The sequence below is a fragment of the Protopterus annectens genome, chromosome 13.part0, assembly GCF_019279795.1.
Source record: "Protopterus annectens isolate FY-2018-M chromosome 13.part0, PAN1.0, whole genome shotgun sequence".
Lineage (NCBI taxonomy): Eukaryota > Metazoa > Chordata > Ceratodontiformes > Protopteridae > Protopterus > Protopterus annectens.
In genome coordinates, this window is record NC_056747.1 from 469,159,883 (window position 1) to 469,180,813 (window position 20,931).

A 20,931-nucleotide genomic window follows, 5' to 3' on the forward strand; every position below is an offset into this window, starting at 1 on the left:
CCAAAGTGAGGTAGATCAAGCTTGTGCTAAAGTGACTAGTGAGTGTGAGGGCAGGGCTTGTCCATATTTTTCTGATAAACGTAGACCAGTTGTGCAACCTTTGGAGATTAGTAGGTGTCCCCTCATTACTTTGACAAACTCGCAGGGCATTGACATTATGAAGGACATTATCAGAAGGAACTGGCATATATTGCAGGCTGACAATAGATGTTTGGACTTACTGAAGAATGGTCCTAGGTTTGTATACAAGAACAAACACAATTTGAAGCAACAGCTATGCTATCCCCGATATAAGATTCCTGAGCCTCAACAATTTATGGGCACGTCTAAGTGTAATAAGTGCAAATGTTTGCCACTATATAGATGAGTCTAGATTTTTTAGACATCCAGTAACTGGTTATTTGTGGCGGATTAAGGCATCTGTCGATTGTAATACCAGACGTGGTCTACCTTGCTCATTGCCAATACTGTTTTTACTTTTATGTAGGAAAGACCAACAGGAGTCTGAAGGAAAGGATTAGAGACCACATGTACTGTATTAAGAAGGGGCATGATTTTAGTGCTCTGGCTTAGCATGTGTTGAGATAGGTCCTAACTATATTTTTGCCTTTCAAGTACTACATGTTCTTAGTTCCAATTTACGTGGAGGTGGCATAGTGACCCGTACTGAGGTGGTTGAGCTAGAATGGATCTTGAGGGGAGGAGCGCATCAGGTAATGGGATTAAATGATAGTGTTCCACTAAAACCACTATTGAAATCTAAATGGCTAAAATGAACATATGGCTGTTAACCCCTAGCCTACTATGGTCATTTTGTATATTTTTGTCTTATTTCCCATGAAAGGTTTTTTATATATTTATAATTTTATTTTTACATATATATATATATTTTTTTTTTGGATGTTTTGTGTTTTTATTTATTTTTTATACATCTGATTAAGGATGTATATATGTAATTTGTTGTATTTTTTATGTCATGTAAATTTATTATGTAATTGAAAGGAAACTTTATTATTGTGTTTTCTAAGTTTTTTGAATTTTTAAGCCATTTGATTCCATTGGATAAGAGCTTCATTGGTGCGATGTCAGTTAGGTATAAAAGTTTTAGCATGGATTGTAGAAGTGTCTGAAGAAGCGGTAAGGTACTACCGTGAAAGCGCTCACCCTTTGTATTAAAATCTTGTTATTTATATATTTATTATTATTTGTCTATTGCATTCGTTTCTTGACACCAGCATTCTTATCTGCCAGTACTTTGGGGTATTTTCTACACTTCCATGATAACGTTTAATTTATCCCCTTCTTTCCCTTACTACTCTGTTTTTGTGGCAAGACTTTATCTGTTAATAATTTAGCTGCACAGGAATATATCCTGTTTACTTCTGTTATATCATGTGAATCGCTATGGACAGTCCTAATTACTTTGTTCATTTGTTTTATCAAACTTCTAACTTCTGGGGTTTTGTTGACTTTATGTAGTCTATTTATTTCACTGATCATAATATGTCTGTCCATCTCTATTAAATCAAGCAAGTCTTCTCTTATCGTTTTCTTCTAAATTGAGGGTATTCTATAGGTAGTTCCACAGCATATTCTTGTACCACATTCTCTTTGGGTTCATCCTGTCTCATCCATTTCTCTTTCATATGAGAACTTACTGACCTATCACCCCACAACATTGACTGTGTCATAGTTGCCATAGTTTCCTTTCCTCCCCTTGTTCTGCAACTCCAACTCAACATTTGTACTGGAGTACTGTGTAAGGCTCCAATGTATCTTAATCTGGCAACTGATGAAATGTTGCTCACTCCACTGGTTTCACCTCAATTTCGGGATCCATTGATCTATCCTGGTGTGATGTGAGATTTTCTTCACTAAATCCTTCACTTCACTTCACTTCACAGGTAATCCATAACTTCACTTTCTGTTTCTTTAACTTCTCTATTACTAATCCTTTTTTCTACTTTTCCTCTTTGTTATCTTATTTTTTTGTATTTTAAAATTTTCCATGTCCAGATGCCTTTGACTTTATTTCTCTCCAAATATCTTTAGCGCTGCTCTTCTTGTATTGATTAGTTTAGCTTTCCCCTTTAAATATTACACTATATTAAATTATTTTCTTTCCGATGTCCATATTTCTTCAGATGTCCCCTGATCCTCCTGTTTCCCCTTACTTTAGGGACTCATTATTCCATCATACTATGATGCTACCTGTGTTAGACTTTCTATACTACATCCTTTACTTTGTAAGTATTCCATAACTTCAACTTCTGTTTTTTTTAACTGCTACTTTACTAATCTTCTGTTTTGCATACTCTCTTTGTGATCTTATTTTTTATTGTGAAATTTTCCATATCTTAATGCCTTTGTCTATATTTTTTTCAAATATCTCTGGGGCTGCCTTTTTGTGTTGATTAATTTGGCTTTCTCCCTTGCATAAATATTGCGCCATATCAGATCACTCGGGGTTGATGAATGAAGAGAATGAGAGGGAGAGAAGGTTGGATGATGTGCGGATAGTGAATCATGAAGTGGAGTGGATTAGCAAGGAGGAAGTAAGGTTAGCTATGAAGAACGGAAAGGCTGTTCATCCAGATGACATACCTGTGGAAGCATGGTGGCGTTTAGGTGAAATGGCAGTGGAGTTCTTAACTAGATTATTTAATGAAATCTTGGAAAGTGAGAGGATGCCTGACGAATGGAGAAAAAGTATTTTGGTACCGATTTTTAAGAATAAGGGTGATGTGCAGAGCTGTAGTAACTACAGAGGGAATAAACTGATCAGTCATAGCATGAATTTATGGGAAAGAGTAGTGGAAGCTAGGTTAAGAAGGGAGGTGATGATTAGTGATCAGCAGTATGGTTTCATGCCAGGAAAGAGCACTACAGATGCGATGTTTGCTCTGAGAGTTTTGATGGAGAAGTACAGAGAAGGTCAGAAGGAGTTGCATTGTGTCTTTGTGGATTTAGAGAAAGCATATGACAGGGTGCTTAGAGAGGAGTTGTGGTATTGTATGAGGAAGTCAGGAGTGTCAGAGAAGTATATGAGTGGTACAGGATAGGTACGAGGGTAGTGTGACAGCGGTGAGGTCTGCGGTGGGAGTGACAGATGCGTTTAAGGTGGAAGTGGGGTTACATCAAGGATCAGCTCTGAGCCCTTTCTTATTTGCAATGGTGATGGACAGGTTGACAGACGAGATCAGACAGGACTCCCCGTGGACTATGATGTTTGCAGATGACATTGTGATTTGTAGTGAGAGTAGGGAACAGGTGGAGGAGACCCTGGAGAGGTGGAGATATGGTCTAGAGAGAAGAGGAATGAAGGTCAGCAGGACTAAGACAGAATATATGTGTGTGCATGAGAGGGAGGATAGAGGAATGGTGTGGATGCAGGGTGTAGAGGTGGCGAAGGTGGATGAGTTTAAGTACTTGGGATCAACAGTTCAGAGTAATGGTGAGTGTGGAAGAGAGGTGAAGAAGAGAGTACAGGCAGGATGGAGTGGGTGGAGAAGAGTGTCAGGAGTGATTTGTGACAGACGAGTACCAGTAAGAGTGAAAGGGAAGGTCTACAAGAGGGTAGTGAGACCAGCTATGTTATATGGGTTGGTGACAGTGGCATTGACAAAAAGGCAGGAGTCAGAGCTTGACGTGGCAGAGTTGAAGATGTTAAGATTTGCACTGGGTGTGACGAGGATGGACAGGATTAGGAATAAGTATATTGGAGGGTCAGCCCAGGTTGGAAGGTTTGGAGACAAAGCCAGGGAGGCAAGATTATGTTGGTTTGGACATGTGCTGAGGAGGGATGCAGGGTATATTGGGAAAAAGATGCTAAGGATGAAGCTGCCAGGTAACAGGAAAAGAGGAAGGCCTAAGATAAGGTTTATGGATGTGGTGAGAGAAGACATGCAGGTGGTTGGTGTGACAGAGCAAGATGTAGAGGACTGGAAGAAATGGAAACAGTTGATCTGCTGTGGCGACCCTTAATGGGAGCAGCCGGAAGAAGAAGATCAGATCACTCACTCTTTCTCATGTCCATATTTCTTTTTATACCTTTCAAAAGTCTCTGGATTTTGTTCTTTATATTTTCATGCTTCCCCAGTTGCTTTTTTTTCCAAACAGACCAAGGTTTCTTGGTCTGTATAATGTTTTTCCATAAATCTTATGTTAATAAATACACATTTTTATTTGAAACTTCTGACAGTTTTTTCTTGTGGAAGTATTTTTCTTTCCTCTAATTTCTCTCAATTTTTTGCATATCTTCTGTCTGGAAATTCTGGGCTTCTTGCGTAATAGTAACAATGCTTAATTTCTTTCTCATCCTCAACAGTCACCTTTACAGCTGTTTTTTGGCTTGTCAGTTTTTGTGATTTTTGTGGACTGCTACTTCTTTCTACAACGGGGGGGGGGGGATCCCCCTCCCCCTCCCCATTTTCAGTATGCAAGAGTCTGTGATGTTAAAGACTGCCTAAGCCTGTAAACAGTAAATCTTATTCTCAGCAATCTTTAAAGCACTCACCAAGAGCAGTATGTTTGAACATCTGGTGGGTGTACGCACTATCTGGTCCAGGGTATTTGTGCTAATACATTCTTGAAATCGTTGTGCCTGTGAGTATGAAGCAGTGTATGTTTCCCAGTGTATAGAGGGGTAGTTAGTGTGCATTGAATATGGTATTAAGTTTAATGGTGCATGTTACTGGTAGGTCAAGGTCTGAGCTATGGAATTCTAGGGACCCAGAGGGTTACCTACAGCTTGCTAGGATGGTAGTATAGGACTTTGTCTGTAGTGATGTGAACATGGATATATCCCAGGGGACCACCCTGTTTAAAAAACAGAGTTATGCTTGTTGTTAATGTAGATTGAGACTCCTCCACCTTTTGTCCCTGTCTATGCAGCTGGTGGTCTAAATGTGTGGAAGGCTCTGAAGCCCTGCAATCCTGGAGTAATTTCTGTGAATTTATACCATATCTCTGTGAAGGCACAGGTGTGAGGAAAGCTTGTAGTCTGTGGAGTTAATTGTTTAGGCTCGTAGCATTCAGCAGTTACACCTTTAGGTTTCTTTGGGTGTTATTTGCTTTGTTGGTAGGTTTGTCAGTTTGGCATTGCTTAAAAAAGGCTCTAGGGAGGTGGATAAAGTTTTAGACAATACTCTGAAGCCTTGGGGAGACAGGAGACAGACCATCCTTTGGAAAAACAACATGGTCTGATAACCATGTCCTCCCATGCCGACAAATATTGAATCCCCTTGGAAAGACACCAAAAACTAAATGAATTATTGAAGTCAATCATCTTTTGTTCATGCTGTGGCATCATCCTTGGTAAAGTAAAAATGCTGCTCAATGCGCACAGCACATACATGACTGAGACAAATATTCAGAGAGATCAACAGTGTCTCTCTTCATATAGTCCAGGGAAGTACATCTCTGGTCTTTAATGTCCACACAGAGTATGATAGAATTATACTGGTACCTGTGGTGTAGTGACTTGACTGCTTTTATAACAATTAGCCATTATCTTTTCCTTCAGTCTGGTGAGTGGGACATCTGTGTGTCATACAGTAGTCTCTTATGATGAGAGTCCTGAGTAATGTGTTGGCTTGCCTTATGAGATTTGCTTGTGTGGCTCCACTGGGTATAGAAGTATGTGTGTTGTTTGGTGTTGCTTTTGGTGACTGCTTTAAAGGTTGCTGAGGATAGGCATTACTGTTTAAAGGCAAGTACCTTAACTGAGGTATGCTACAGTTGGAAAGCCTGCAAAGGTTTCTTACTTGGAGAATTCATGGTATAAACACCACTGTTGTATATGGATTCCCTTAAAGCCCTGTCACTACACTGTCTTCTACAGGTTACTGAGAGGTGATCTATGCCTGGCATAGAAGTGATCCTTGGATCCAACTCTGATAGACTGTGTGCATATCTTCAAAATGAACAGCATCAGAACCACTACATCCAAGGATTTAAATTTTTCTTGTGGTATAAATAAGACATGTTGATGAGACAGATGTGTCTTACAGGATACCCAAGCTGTGGAAAAGGCTCTCCATCCATCTGAAGCAGAGTCCATCCCTAATCCCATTTAGTCATAACCTTGACCACTGGCTGGGAAATCAGAAGTTCACTTCAGGTCTGGCTCTCATGTCTCTGACAGAGGCAGACAGTAATGCTCTAACATGAACCTCCCACATAACCTGTAGAAACTTCCTGTAATTCCCCCCGCATAATAAATGCCCATGATACATAGGGAAATAGTTTGGTCACATGGCTAGGCTATAAAGGCCGTGGTGTTCGTTAGCCTAGTATATAACTATGAACCTATGAATTTTCTTGTATATATATATATATATATATATATATATATATAATTATGAACCTATGAATTCTCATATATTTATATATATATATATATATATATATATATATATATATATGTGTGTGTGTGTGTGTGTGTGTGTGTAGATATGGATATATGTCTACTTTATTTCATTGTATGTATACCCTATCAAATTTCAAGAAGCAGACTCCATTTCAGTGAAAGTGCAGTTTCATGAAAACACACTTTCGCAAAACGCACATTAACAAATTAGTTGTGATGGTTTGGGGATCCTCTGGAACAACAGGTAAGGTGTTATTTTACTTGTTATCTACACTTCCAAAGGGAGTGGACGAGGTAGAGCATTTGCAGCTTGGTTATGTAGATCACGGTACAGTGTGGATAAGGAAATGTACTGTTTTCCCCACAGTAGTTCAATCTCAAGAGTTAGCATGTATAATTAGCAGTGGTGTGGGGGGTGCAGAGGGGCTTGCCCTCCCTGCAGAAATGTGTTGTTAATATTTATTTTCGTGGTTCTGTGCTTTGGTAATGTGTGTTTCGTGAAAATGCATTTTCGTGAAGCTGCACTTTAGCTGAAACATAGTTGGCATCTTGAAATTAGATAGGGTGTACTATCGATGAATGAAAGTAGACCCATACACACACACACACACACACACACACACACACACACACACACAAGAAGATAGTGTGTGTGTGAATGTGACTCTTTAAATTGTTTTAAGCATTATATATGTTTGTTTCTTTAAAAAAATAATATATTTCCTTTCTTTAAAAAAAATAATACATTTTCTTTCTTGGGCCCATTTTTCCATCTTTCCCCTTTTTATCCATTTCCTCACTCTACCTTGCTGTGTTTGAATTTCTAACAGTATTTTAAGACATAATGGTTGTCACTCTAAGCATGTAATGAAAAGTATTCCTAAAGACATTTTGAGGATGATAGCAAATACTTCAGATGAAAATGAGGCATTTCATTAGAGCTCACCAAAATGAAACTGTGGTTTATGAAAATAGATTATGACTGAATATGTTAGACTGTGTCATCATGGTCATCAACCCCCTTTTTCATATTTTCTACATGGGGTAGCAGTGTTGCATCAACTGTTGCCATTTCTCTTGATTCAGTGCCACTCTCCTACCTTCTTAGTCATACCTAACTATCACAGGTCTTCTCTCACACAAACCATCCATTTATTTGCTAGATGCCTTTGTTTCCTCTTTTCTTCCAAATTGTCTTCATCAAATCATCCTATGCTTTCCTGCATGGGTGCCCAAACCACTGTATTCTATTCTTCTTCACCTTCTTTGCAATTGGAGTTATTTTGGCTTATGTTCAGATAGCCTTATTTCTGTCTGTCCCTCAGTGTGCATCCTACCACCTACCATAGGCACTGCATCTCCATCACCTCGATTTTCCTCAACTGCTTTGCCTTCAGAGTCCAAGTTTCTGTACCAAACAGTGGTAGTGGTTGCACCATTGTTTTGTACACTTTACTTTTCAGCTTCTTTGGCATTCTTCTGTTGAACACTATCCTTGACACTCTATGCAAGTTGTCTGCAAACCCTCTGGGATTTTACCTTTGACCTCATCATTCAGACTTCCTTTCTATTCAGCCAAACCTTATAGGTAATTCAAGCTGTTAACCTGTTCCACTGCTTTCCCTTCTATCTCAGTTTTCATCTTTTTCTGATTTCCTGATTTGCTGTCATGACAACTGTCTTGTGTGTACTTACTTTTCACCAAGTGTGCCTTCACTTTTGTGCTCCATTCTCCTGTCATTTGCTGAAGTTCCCATTCAGAATCTGCTTGTAGTGCCACTTTGACTGCATACAGCAGCTTTGTTGATTTCCCCTCCAACCTCTTTGCTAATGTAGTCCATCACCAGTATGCATGCAGTGGTTCCAGAGCTGAACCATGATGCACACCCATTCCCACTGGTGTACTTTCAGTGAGTCCAAACACTGTTAGCACTTGTGACATTGATTTGTATGTAGCCTGCTCTAATTTTACTTATGTTGCCAGTACTTTGAACCATCACATGACTGCCCAAATTGGCTTTCTTTCATAGAAGAACAAAATGCAGCTACACTGCTGAAGGTGCCGTGTATACATGCAAAAATGAATCAAAGAAATCCTCGGTTCCACCACAGCACACCAAGACAGACTTAAAAACAAAACAAAATTTAATCTTCAATAAAACTTGAATAAAACTAGCAAAGTGGAGCATATAAAACTTCTGATAAGCACTTTCAGCTTACTAGCCTTCATCAGAGCATACAAGTCCAATATGCTCCTCTTATATTTAAACTTGCTTCCATCCAACCATTGGTCATGATCTTTCTTTGATATCCAATGAAAGGTCATATTTTGTATACTTATAGGCCAATCAAATTGTTAAAATATCCCATCTTTTCCTCTTAGCATAGGGAAATGTCTTGTAGAATCTCATATGAAGCTACTTGTTTGTAATAAAGTACCAGCAGCAAATAATTCATGCTCTTGTACTGTGAGGCACAAACATATTAATTATTTGATAGCCCTATCACTTGATACTCTCTATACATTTTTTATATATTTTTACAAGCTGGAATTTGTAGCCAATCATCTACTCCTATGAAGGCCATTATCCAGTGGTGGAACAAGGACATTTTAGCCATTCATCAGGCTCTGCCAGTGCTGTTCTCCAACCAGAATGGTATCCATTCGGGGTCACCTTTTCCTTCATTTTGCCAATCAGATGCATATTAAATTTAAGATGTTCCTTATGCGCTCACGGCGCTAATCAAGGCACAGACATATTAATCATTCATTCATCTATAAATTCAATTAATACCCTTCATTTCTTAACCTTATAATTTTCCAACCTAGAAATTTATAGCCAGTCATCTACTTCCTGTATATGTCATCCTGCAAAGATAAAATGAGGGCATTTTAACCATTCATCAGGTTCTTTTGGCACAATTCACCAACCAGAATTGTGGCCAATCAGGACCACTTTTTCCTTCACTTAACCAATCGTATTTACATTGCATTGCTGGTATTTCTTATGCGCTCAAGATATAGCGCTCATCAAAGCTCATAATTGAATTTATAGATGAATGAATGATTAATTTGTCTGTACCTTGATTTGTGCCTTGAGCACATAAGGAACATCTTAAATGTAATATGCATCTGATTGGCAAAATGAAGGAAAAAGTGGCCACGATTGGATACCATTCTGGTTGGAGAACGGCACTGGCAGAGCCTGATGAATGGCTAAAATGTCCTCGTTCCACCATTGGAGAATGGCCTTCATAGGAAGTAGATGATTGGCTACAAAGTCCTCAGCTTGTAAAAATATATAAAAAATGTATAGAGAGTATTAAGTGATAGGGGCGGCCAAATAATTAATATGTGTGCGCCTCACAGTATAAGAGCATGAATTATTTGCTGCTGGCACTTTATTACAAACAAGCAGCTTCGTATGAGATTCTACAAGACATTTCCCTATGCTAAGAGGAAAATATGGTATATTAAGTGATAGGGGCGATCAAATAATTAATATGTTTGAGCCTCACAGTATAAGCGCATAAATTATTTGCTGCTGGTACTTTATTACAAACAAGCAGCTTCGTATGAGATTCTATGAGACATTTTCCTATGCTAAGAGGAAAAGATGGGATATTTTGACAGTTTGATTGGCCTGGAAGCATACAAAATATGACCTTTCATTGGATATCAAAGAAAGATCCCAGCCAATGGCTGGATGGAAGCAAGTTTAAATATAAAAGGAGCATACTGGACTTATATAATCTGATGAAGGCTAGTAAGCTGAAAGCGCTTATCAGAAGTTTTATTTGCCCCACTTCGCTATTTTTATTCAAGTTTTATTGAAGATTACATTTTTTTTGTTTTTAACTTTGTCTTGGTGTGCCATGGTGGAACCGAGGATTTCTTTGATTCAAATTGGCTTTCTTTGGTCCTTGTATATTTTTTTCCAAGTCTATGAATGCCCAGTTGGGTTATTTCCTCATCTATACCTACTTCTCAACTATCTGCCTCACTGCAAATGTTAGGAAGGTTGAGCTGCATCCTGATCTTAATCCAAGTTGCTTTTCTCCCATCTTACATTTTACTGCTCTCCGTATTTATTTATCAGTTAAACTTCCAGCACTTTCATGCATTGTGACAGGCATTTGCATCTGTACTGCCCACATTTGTGAATGTTCTCTTAGTCTTGTACACTGGCATTAGAAATGCATTATTCTTTAGTCATCAAAGCTACCCTTTTCTCTCCATACAGCTATGAGTACCTTCTAAAGCCATGTCTCCCCTTACTTGCCCAACGTCTTGATTATTTATGCCATGACCTCATCTGAGCCTACTGCTTTCCTTTACTTTATTTTTCCTTAGTGCTGCTCTTTCTTCTAGTGTAAGCTCAATTTCCTCTTTCATCATAGGCTATGTTGAGGGCAGTATAGCATCCATGGGTTTTCTTCATTCAGAAACTGCTGGAAGTACTCCTTCCATCTGCCTTTGATCTCCTGTGAACTAGTGAGCAGGTTGTTGCTGGGATCCCTTAAGAAGAGTGGTTGATAACTACCTTCTTTATCTTTCTGTCTTTGCATTGTAACCTGATAGAGTTTTTGTGTAACTTGCTGAGTCACTTTCCAGGAGCTAATGTAGTGCTATTGTGACTGCTCTCTTAGCCTTTCTGTTAACCAACCAGTATTTCTTCTTAGCCTGGACCATTCTTTCTGTCACCCACTGTTTCCTACACCCGTCCTTTGTTTTGCTACTTTCCTGAACTTATGGATTCCACTACCAGCTTTCCTTATGTACCTTATTTCCATAGAGTGCTTTGCTGTCTATCTGCTGTACAGTATTCACACATGATGTTTTGAGGTGCTTGACATTCTCCTTTGACTCCAACTATTTCCTTTTCTTTCTTGAGGTGCTAGAGCCCTGAGTAATTTCCTTAAACTCTTGTGCTTTTGCTCCAGTCAACTCCTAGGTCATTGATGGTGAATCTTTTGGGCTCAGTGTGTCAAAAATTCGGACAATACCTATCTTGACTGTGCTGGCGTGTCACCCCCCCCACTCCCACCGAACAAAACAGAAACAGTTCTTTACATATTCATTTATTTAAAAAAATGCACTACAATCATGTGTGCTGCTTTGTATTATAAAAGTAAAAGAAAAATCAGTATTTTACAATAGAGAAAATGATATGCGCACTGATATTGGGCTTAAAATAGTCCACCAAAAATTATCCTACTTTTAAATGTAATTTTGAATTGAACTGAAAAAATATGGAACACATTGCATTTGATTTGATTAACATCATTTAATGATTTTTTTTTTGCCGAGTTGTAATATACAAGTGCAGGGTCACATATTTCTTGTATTTTTGTTCATTCGGTTTCTTTGGTAACTTTGATGTTGGTGTGTCACCTTTGACACATGTGTCCTAGATTTGCCTTCACTGCTCTAGGTCTTCAGCTTAGTGTCTTTTTACCTTGGAACCTTTAACCTCTGCTTGTAGCTGATTGTGGCCACCACTAGGTTCTGCTGTGAGCCAACTGTTTCACTGAGGATGATGATGCAAACTGATTCTACCCCAATGCCCTTTTCTTACTAGTAGGAAGTCGAATTTTGGCCATTCTTGTATGTGATGTTTACTCTGTTGCTGAACCATGTGTTGGCCACCATCAATCCATTTGCCAGAAAAAAATTGTCGAATGGCCTCTCCTCCTTTATGCATGTTGTCCTCTCCCTGTAGACCCAGGTAGACCTAATATCTTCTTCTGTCTGCTCAGTATGAACATTCAGGTCCCCATTATCATTGCCATTTTATGTGTCTTGCTTTATCTACTTGGTACTACAGTTGCTGCATGAAAGCACTCTTCCTCAGTGTCACAGCCCTGCTGTGGGATTGGCTGAAATTATGAATATTGCCCTATTTTTACTCTGGAGTCTGTTTGCCATGGGCGTATCACTAATTCTGATGACATCACTCAGTCTTCTGAATACTCTCCTTCATTTCTAGCCTTTCCTCTTGAGCAGTAGACTCTAGATTCCCTGACAAGTGGCTTTGCTGCACTGCCTTTCCATTTTGTCTTCTGATTAGACAGGATGCCCAGCCTCTTCCTTACCTTCATATCATCCACTTCCCAGGCAGTGTGCAGCCATTTTCCAGGTTGATTGGTCTTGCTTTCAGCTTTTGCTCACCAGAACTATTCCAGTTAACATCTGGGCACCAGCAAGCTAGTAGCTTATTGAGCCAAGGTTACTGGGCTTTATATCAGGCATACACTGTGGTTAATAGATACATAAAGACCCCTCCTGTTGTTAACATGTGTCCCTGGCATAGATCCAAGTAGGCTAAATCTTCAAACTATTTATAGCTGACAAAAGCATATGCCTGTTTTTGGTGACATCATTCAGCACTATCAAGTGGCTAACCTTGACATGTTGTGCAGTCTTTGATCATTTTCTTCTCTCTAGATTATACTGCACAGTACAGTTGGTGCCTAAAGCAATTTGCCTTTACAGTTCTCCCACCCCACACCCACTAAGGCGTGTTCCATTCATATTTGGGTGAGTTTAAGGTGGAAATGCCCATCATATTTTTGAAAGGTGGGAGGAACCTCACAGACGTGGGGAGAACATTCATACTCTACAAAGGCATTGGCCAGAGGTCAAGATCAAACCTTATACCTTGCGTATGGGAGGTAGATATGGGTGAGTACAACAGATTGCAATGAAAACATTAACCATTATGTTGTGTACTGTTAGATTTAGTATCTAATCAGGTTATTAAAGATGATAAAATAATATTACTCAAAGTGGAAATGATATGCCTATATGAATTCATATGCTTTTTCTGAAATGGATTTGAGTAATGCTTTTGCCAGCAAACCAGTATGAAGTACTTCTTGTTGGGAGGTGTGTGTTTATTTATGCAAAACAGACACACACATATGTATGATGTATTGTATGTAAGATTTTTGTTAGAGAATTGATAAAGAACGCAATTTATTTCAAATTCAGTTAAAAAGAATATCTCATGTTACATCTTTCGTTCCCACGTCCAGGGTATCTGGAGTTCACCAAGAAATTTCTTACCATGTTTGTCTTACAGGCCAGTGACTTGTCATGCTTCTTTGAACTTGACTGTTGGATGCATTTCCCTGTGGTTAATTTACTTCTGATTCTTTTGACAGGTTCTGAGGGATTCAGTGAGGTTCAAGAATGAGCTGAGTGACATGAGTAGAATGTGGGTGAGTAGAAGAGATTTTAATTTGCTCACAAGCTTTAAAAAGCCCGGATGTTTGCTTTGTACTTTAATTTACTCTTGTATGAAAACAAAACAAAAAAAATCTATGCACATGTAGCATGTTTGTGTGCTAGAGTCTGAGTGATGCTTTACTATAAACTGTGTAGGGGTGTCCCTGCTTCTTGGATAAATAAGGTGTAGCAGTGAGCTGATACTGGATTGCAGTTTGCTTCTCATGTGATGTCACTAATAGATAAATATTGCATTGCAAGAACATTGGACTAAGGTAATTGTTAAAGTAATCAAACATATGTCCAAATTTGTTGAATTCATGTGTGTGCCACCATCACAGGGCAGAAATGAAATGGGACTTGCTAAAAGAAAAGCTTTTAAACAGCAGTGGATATAAACTTTTGAGTCTGTGTTAATCATATTTTGCAAAATGACGCCTTTTTGTTTGGGAACAGTAGGTGAGCCATTAGGTCATTTAGTAATGCATGAAGTATCAAACTGCTCAATCGCACCATGGCATCACAGTGCATACCTCTTTTGATACATGCCTAAATGTACATCTCTTTTCAGTATTACCAGTCAGCTATTGTTATATTGTATAACAGCACTACTGGGTAGGGGAAAACGTAGGTGTTTTCTTTAAAGAGAATTTTAAGAAAAGCACTTTAATGTAGCCTTATTTGGGGCATGTTGGTTTGTAGAATTTCCTAAGGCTGAGCCTTCAGAAAGGAAAAAACTTTATAATTAAAAGAAAAACTGTATGATACAGCATAAGCTGCAATAAGCAACACAAATCATAAAAGCAAATAGGGTTTAGAAGAAGCAGTTTAAACTTTTGTTCCATTAAGTATGGGTTTATCAGATTGCTGGGAATTTTCAGAATCTTAGGTGATAGAGCTAAGTGAATTTTTATGCAGTGTGTATGTAGTTATATTAAAGTTAGGGGTTCTAAAGGGCAAAGTGACAGCTATTGTGTTTCACATCCCATTTTTGCAATTGAAGGCATTGGTGATTTAAAAAAAATACATGACTATTGTTGCTTTTGATCAGAAAGGTACCTCTGCCAGCAGCAACAATGTAGGTACACCATGTGTTTGATTAGTATCAAGAATTCTTAGCAAAGTTTGATTATTTTGTATATATAACATAGACAAAACCTTTCGTAGTTAGCTGAAGATCTGGAGAGACTCCTTGGTAAATAACAGAACGTGTACTTTTTATTGAACTAAATGTGCAGGCAGTGACTTTGAGAAGAGCAGAGTTGGCCCTCACCGTAGATGTTGACCTAAGTGACAGAAACGTGATAGCTTGATTATAAAACACCTTTATTAAAATATTAAGATGTAGGCAAATATACATTAACAGAAAAGAAAACAAAACATTTTAACATTTTTTATTTAAATACAATATGCATACCATATATTTTCTTTGCTACTCTCATCAGTCCAGCATTACAAAAATTGCTGAATTCCTGCCTTCCCTTAAACCTCAGTCCTCCTCCTCCTCCTGAACATTATTATGCATTCATTGTTCCCAAAAGGCTCCATCCTAGGACCACTAATGTTTAACATATTTATCAGCGACCTAAACACAGCAACTAAAGAGGCCTCCATACTACAATACACTGAAGACTCCTTCTCTATTATGTGCTGCTAGGACACAACCCATGTTCCAAACACCCAGAAAGCCTTCTCCTGCATAGAAGCTTGACTCAACTTGCAACTCCTCCTGAATCCAAAAAAAAAAATACTGCTATTGTTTACCTCCACCTCTATCTTCTCTCATAAAAATACATTTAGTATACCGTCATCCATCAAGGCCTCTATAGAACTGGTATCCCACACCAAACTAATAGGAGTGATTATAAATGACAATCTGATATCTGATTTCCACCTTCAGCAAGCCATAAAGGAGACACACCAAAAAGTAGGCTGCCTCTGTAGAGTAAAATACTACCTTATTGACTCTGCTGGATAAGAGTCGCTTCTTTTCTAGTCCCGGACCTATTATATGCCTCTTCTGTCCTAAACTATGTCAAGTCTTCTCTTTCAGCCAAAATAGAACAATGCTGTCACCTGACCGGCTCCTCTTCAGTTTGCATCGCTATACGTGACTGGTGATGCAAAAAAAAAAAGAATTCTCGAACTCAATAAATCATGGCTGAAAACTGGAATGTACTACCAAATCTTTACAGATGTGAGGAGTACTGTTGCATACTGTTTTGGTGGTAAAGCAGCTAAATATGCAACTCGCCTACAATACAGATGACATCACTGCCTCTTTCAACAACTAAACTGACTGGAACTAAAGAATTCTCTAATGTACTCACAATTAATTGTAACCTTCAAACTATTGTACAACCCTGAAAAATTCCTATCTCTTCACTCCGTCATTCAGCCTTTCACAAATATGAGACTTCTTGTTTTACTGATGAGTCATTACTTTCCATAACTAAACCCAACAACAATTCAGGATACAGTCCTTTTATATTTGTATTGGATTGCTAAGAGCTGGAATACCATCTCACTCTACTTAAGAACAGTCTGCAACTTGAAAGACTTTAAATGCCAACTAAAGCAATGCCTGATAGATAAATGCCGCTGCACTTGCACCACCCCTGGTTAAACTGTTGCTAGTGTCGCTATATGAATTTGTGCACAAGTCTCTGCTGCACAAAACATAATGTACCATTAACACAACTGTACCCTCCTCTATCATCTCATTTCTTTGCCTCCTCCTCTTCTCCCTTTCTTTGGGCTGCTCTATTTCTTTATATTAAAAAATGTTATTCATATACTCCCAATGTAACTGTTATTTTAATTGAAACTGTAAATGATGCAACTGATGTCAACAATGTCTGGAAAATGGAACCATTGGCCATGAATGAAACTTGAATGCAAATGATGAATCAATGCAAATGATGTCCATGATGTCTGTATGATGGAGCTTTACTCCCCAGGCCTCAACTGAAAAAGGGCACTGCTCAGTCAGACTATCCTGGGAAACAAATACCAATAAATAAATAAAAATTAAAAAATACTTGAACTTTAGGATGGACTGTCTTTCGGCAGTCATGCTGTCATTGTCATAGAAATGATGGACAGTTTTACTGGAAATGAATGCTACCCGCTAATTCATAAAGTTGGGGTGGGGTCCATACAGGAAATTTCTCTCTTTTCTTGGGAGACTCAGAACTTAAAGCTTGCTGTCTTTTGGAATTTCACCTCTGCCCAGAGTCTTAATAAATGGAAGACTGTGATCATGAAGACATTGCTTTATAAAGGACATGTGATCCTTAGCCATTTGGACAACTAGGTTTTTATAACTCCCTTTTGGGGCAGATCTTGACATTTGATCCAGAGCCTAAACGTCTACATCAGTTATGCAAAGTCATTCTTGAGTCCATCTTCAGTTATACCCCTTTATATGGATGGGGCTGGATTCAACCTGCTGTTGGCTAATTATTTTTTAGCTTTCAAAGAACAAGAGAGCTTAGGCTTTATCCCTATCCTTGACTGACAGATCTCATATTTATGAGAGCATGAACATGAATGACGCAGTAGAAATAGCCTTGTCCTCAGTATCAAAATGTCCAACATTCTAGTATTTGGCACTCCCTACCACCACACACACACACACACATCTGTTTTATGTACTGTTGATGAGCATCAACTTGAAAGTTAACATAATAGTAAATGACCTTGGAGTCTTTGTAGATGACCATATATTTGATCCCCAAATAATTACTTTCTACAAAGCATGTGGAAATGACTACCTGATTTTCCGAGTGGGTGAGAGCTGAGCCAGAGTAATAGCTGATCCCCTTCATACAGCTCTTTTTTAACATCTTTAGTAAATTATCGCTTAAAACATAGGCAGATATACATTTATATAAAATGAAACAAAGCATATTAATATATTCGTAGTTAGAAACATTATACATCACATATGAATTTTTGTGTAACCATCATCAGTCCAACATTACATAAATTATTCAATGCCATCTCTTAAGTCTCACTCTTCATCCAAAACATTATTCTACATGTATTATTCCCAAAGTTTCCATTTTTGCTGTGTATGTTGCTTCTTCTCTTTTCTACATATCCCTCTTCGAGTTCTTTTATCTCTGGTACATTGTTCAGTACTTCAGATACAGTTGGTTTAGGCTTTGATATCCATTTTCTAGTATGCAGCCAGCATAATTCAACTTGGTAAGGCCTTACTGTTTCTGTACAATTCAGATCTTGTATCCCAGCTCAAAAAATCATTGACTTGGTTACATCCATTTACTCACCCAATATTTCCAACAGACTACTCTGTAAGGAATATTTGAAGTCTGCTAACTCATTACAACTTTCAAACATATGTTCCAAGTTACCTCTTTCTTCTGTGTCAGACCTCCAACATTTGCCATCTATGCAAGGAAAAATTCCTTGGAGTCTGCTTGGGGTATGTAAATACTGTGACAAAACAGGTAGTGCCAGCCCAGCTATCTGGAATATTGTAAATAATTATATGTCATTTGTGAATATCAACATGATTCATATAAGATACTTGTGTGACAAATGTATTAGAACTGTATGTCAAATGTATATCAAACTGCTGGTACAGAAGTGCGTGTTGAAAAGGTTTTTGCAAAGTGCTTAAAATGTAACCACAGCATGCCCTAATGGAATAGAACAGAAATATACATACACTATTGTAACTGTTTAAATGTATATATTTTAACAGGCAGAACTGGAATGCAGAAGGTTAACTTGCAAAACTTCAGAAAAATACATGAAATTAAATTACTTTATGGCTGAGTAATAAAAAAATGTTATCTTTCAGTTTCAGTGCAGCAACAGACGCAATGTCTGTGCTGAGAATTTTTCTGTATTGTCTTTTAAGTGCTTTATTGTTTTATGACTTCGAGCAAGTACCATGATCTGAGGAAAAGCCTTGTGTATGTATTTTCACAGGTAGATGCTAAATACTGCTAGCTTTCAGCAGTGGGGGATAGAGTCAGATGGCAAGAAATGATGTAATTCTGCAAGCTATCCCAGCAGTAATATTTGAGATATTAATTTAAGAACACTCAGAGAGAGACACTGTATTCTGTCTTGGACCTGACAGCATTAAGATCCAGTCACCACATCTGTACTTGCTGCTCTAATTAAGTGTACTAGGATATACTAATTCTCTTAGATATAGTCAGGAATATAGCAAAGCTTAATTTAGATGTTTTTCTTTGAGACTGTTCTGCTATGTTGTTTTAAATATTTCCTGTGATTTTGAACTCTGATGTTACTGTGTATATATATATATATATATATATATATATATATATATATATACACACACACATATATGTATGTGTGTGTGTTTGTGTATGTGTGTATATATACATATATATATATATATATATATATATATATATATATATATATATATAGTATGCTCTTGCTCTTTTATTATTTATTATTAAATATATTTAAACATTTCATTGTGGTTGATTTGTCTATAGGTATTTAAGTTTTGAGAGTAGTTACATATTTATTTGGTGATTGGGGCACTCCTTATAGCCTTGCTCTTGGTCAAACTACCATTTGTATTGATAGTAACATTACACAGTAAGATTGGACACCCTTTGTTAAATGCCTTAAAGTAGCTGATAAAGAGGTGGCTGGTGGCAGTAATAACTACATTATAGTCTGGGCAGAAGGGGGCATAGCTAGGAAACCTGTGCCCGCTTTTCCCAGGTGTGTGTGTGTGTGTGTGTGTGTGTGTGTGTGTGTGTGTGTGTGTGTGTGTGTGTGTGTGTGTGTGTGTGTGTGTGTGTGTGTGTGCGTTTGTGTGTGTGCGCATGTATAAGTCAAACCTCAAAGAGTGTGTGTGTCAGCTACTTGGGCAAGGACGCAAAGTACTGGTTGGACAGAGAGTTTGCTGGAGGCCTTAGCTTGGCCACTCGGGTGAGACTTCAACAATATAGCTGTGTCAGTGGGGAGTCTTATTGGGGATCTGGAGAAAAAGGGAGAAACCAGCCCTGGACTGACTGTGGTCTCTGTGTGCTCTTAAGGGAAATTGCACTGTACTGTGTGTGTACTTGTCATCCTCCGAATGTATGTCCCCAGCTGGTGCTAGTGGTGAGGACTGAGGCTCCTTGATTGCTGTTGCCAGTGATGCGGTGTCACAAATACCAATGCAAACACTTCCATGCAAAAATTTTAAATCTTCTAGACTTTTGTTGCATACTTGAAAAATATACATATGTCCTCCCATTGTTTCCTTGTGAATTGCTTATCCAGTCTCTCCTTGTATACATCAGACCAGTTACAAAATATTGTATCCTGTTTTATAACTTGTTAAGATGCCATCTAGTGTACTTTGAAAAACAGAATCAAAGGGCTTCAGGAATTGTCTTATAGCCAAAGACAACAGCAATTCATTGTCTTCTCAGTATCTTATCACCTTCTTAGAGGGTACACAGGATTTATGTATAGTGCATTATATTACTTCTGTAGTGACCTGAACACAAAAGAACAATGGTACTCAATGAAAAAGTGATATCTACTGTACCATGAAGCATGACAGCCTTATATCTTAAAAGCTGGTGGAATGAGATTCCCTTCAAAGTTAAACTCTTGTCTATCAATCTATAGCATCGAGAACATGTGCACTGCAAGTCCCAGCATGGGATACAGGCCATCATTCTTCATGCAGCAAACCTTTATATTTCATGAATCCTTTACATTCTCATGAGGATGTTGTAGTGCACAGCTGAATGTCCGTGGCTTTCATTTCTTCATAGTCTTGGATTGTTTTGCTTTTTTCATAACCTTGCTGCTTTGTTTTGGTTTTGCGATTGTACATCAAAATGGACAAAAGGTATAAGGTCCTCTCTCTTTTCCCCACTGTCTTTTTTATTTCAGATAACTATGTTAAAAGTAGAATGTGAAAATACAAGCAAAATGTACAGTCCAATGTTGTCAGCCAGTGCAGTTTAAACAAAAACGTCCATGCAGAGGTTTTAGAAAACTCTTGACCTTCTTTACTGTAACGCATAAGATTTAATTTCACACTGATATCCCATGTAGTGTTCCCAGCCACCACAAAATTAATCTGATTAATTGTAACAAGGAACTTGATTCCTAAACTGCATAAGCTTCACTCTGTCAGAAAGAACTTTGATTCTCTTATTTAATATGTCCATTTAGCAGAAGTCTTTTCTTAAATCACTAACTGAATACAGCATTTCTAGACTGCATAGTTTGTTCATCAGATTTATTACTACTGTAACTGTTGATGGTTCTGCTTTTTGTTATCTACAAGATATTTCTCACCAAAATC

The 20,931-nt window shown here is 38.1% G+C and overlaps 1 protein-coding gene across 1 annotated transcript in view; it reads left to right on the forward strand.

Annotated features, from left to right (window-relative positions):
• HIP1 (huntingtin interacting protein 1) overlaps positions 1–20,931 on the forward strand; it is a 2,554,439-nt gene that overhangs the window by 787,056 nt on the left and 1,746,452 nt on the right. The window contains exon 4 of the mRNA XM_044054110.1: positions 13,538–13,594. Coding sequence (XP_043910045.1) covers positions 13,538–13,594 — 57 coding nt within the window. The remainder of the gene's footprint in view (positions 1–13,537; positions 13,595–20,931) is intronic.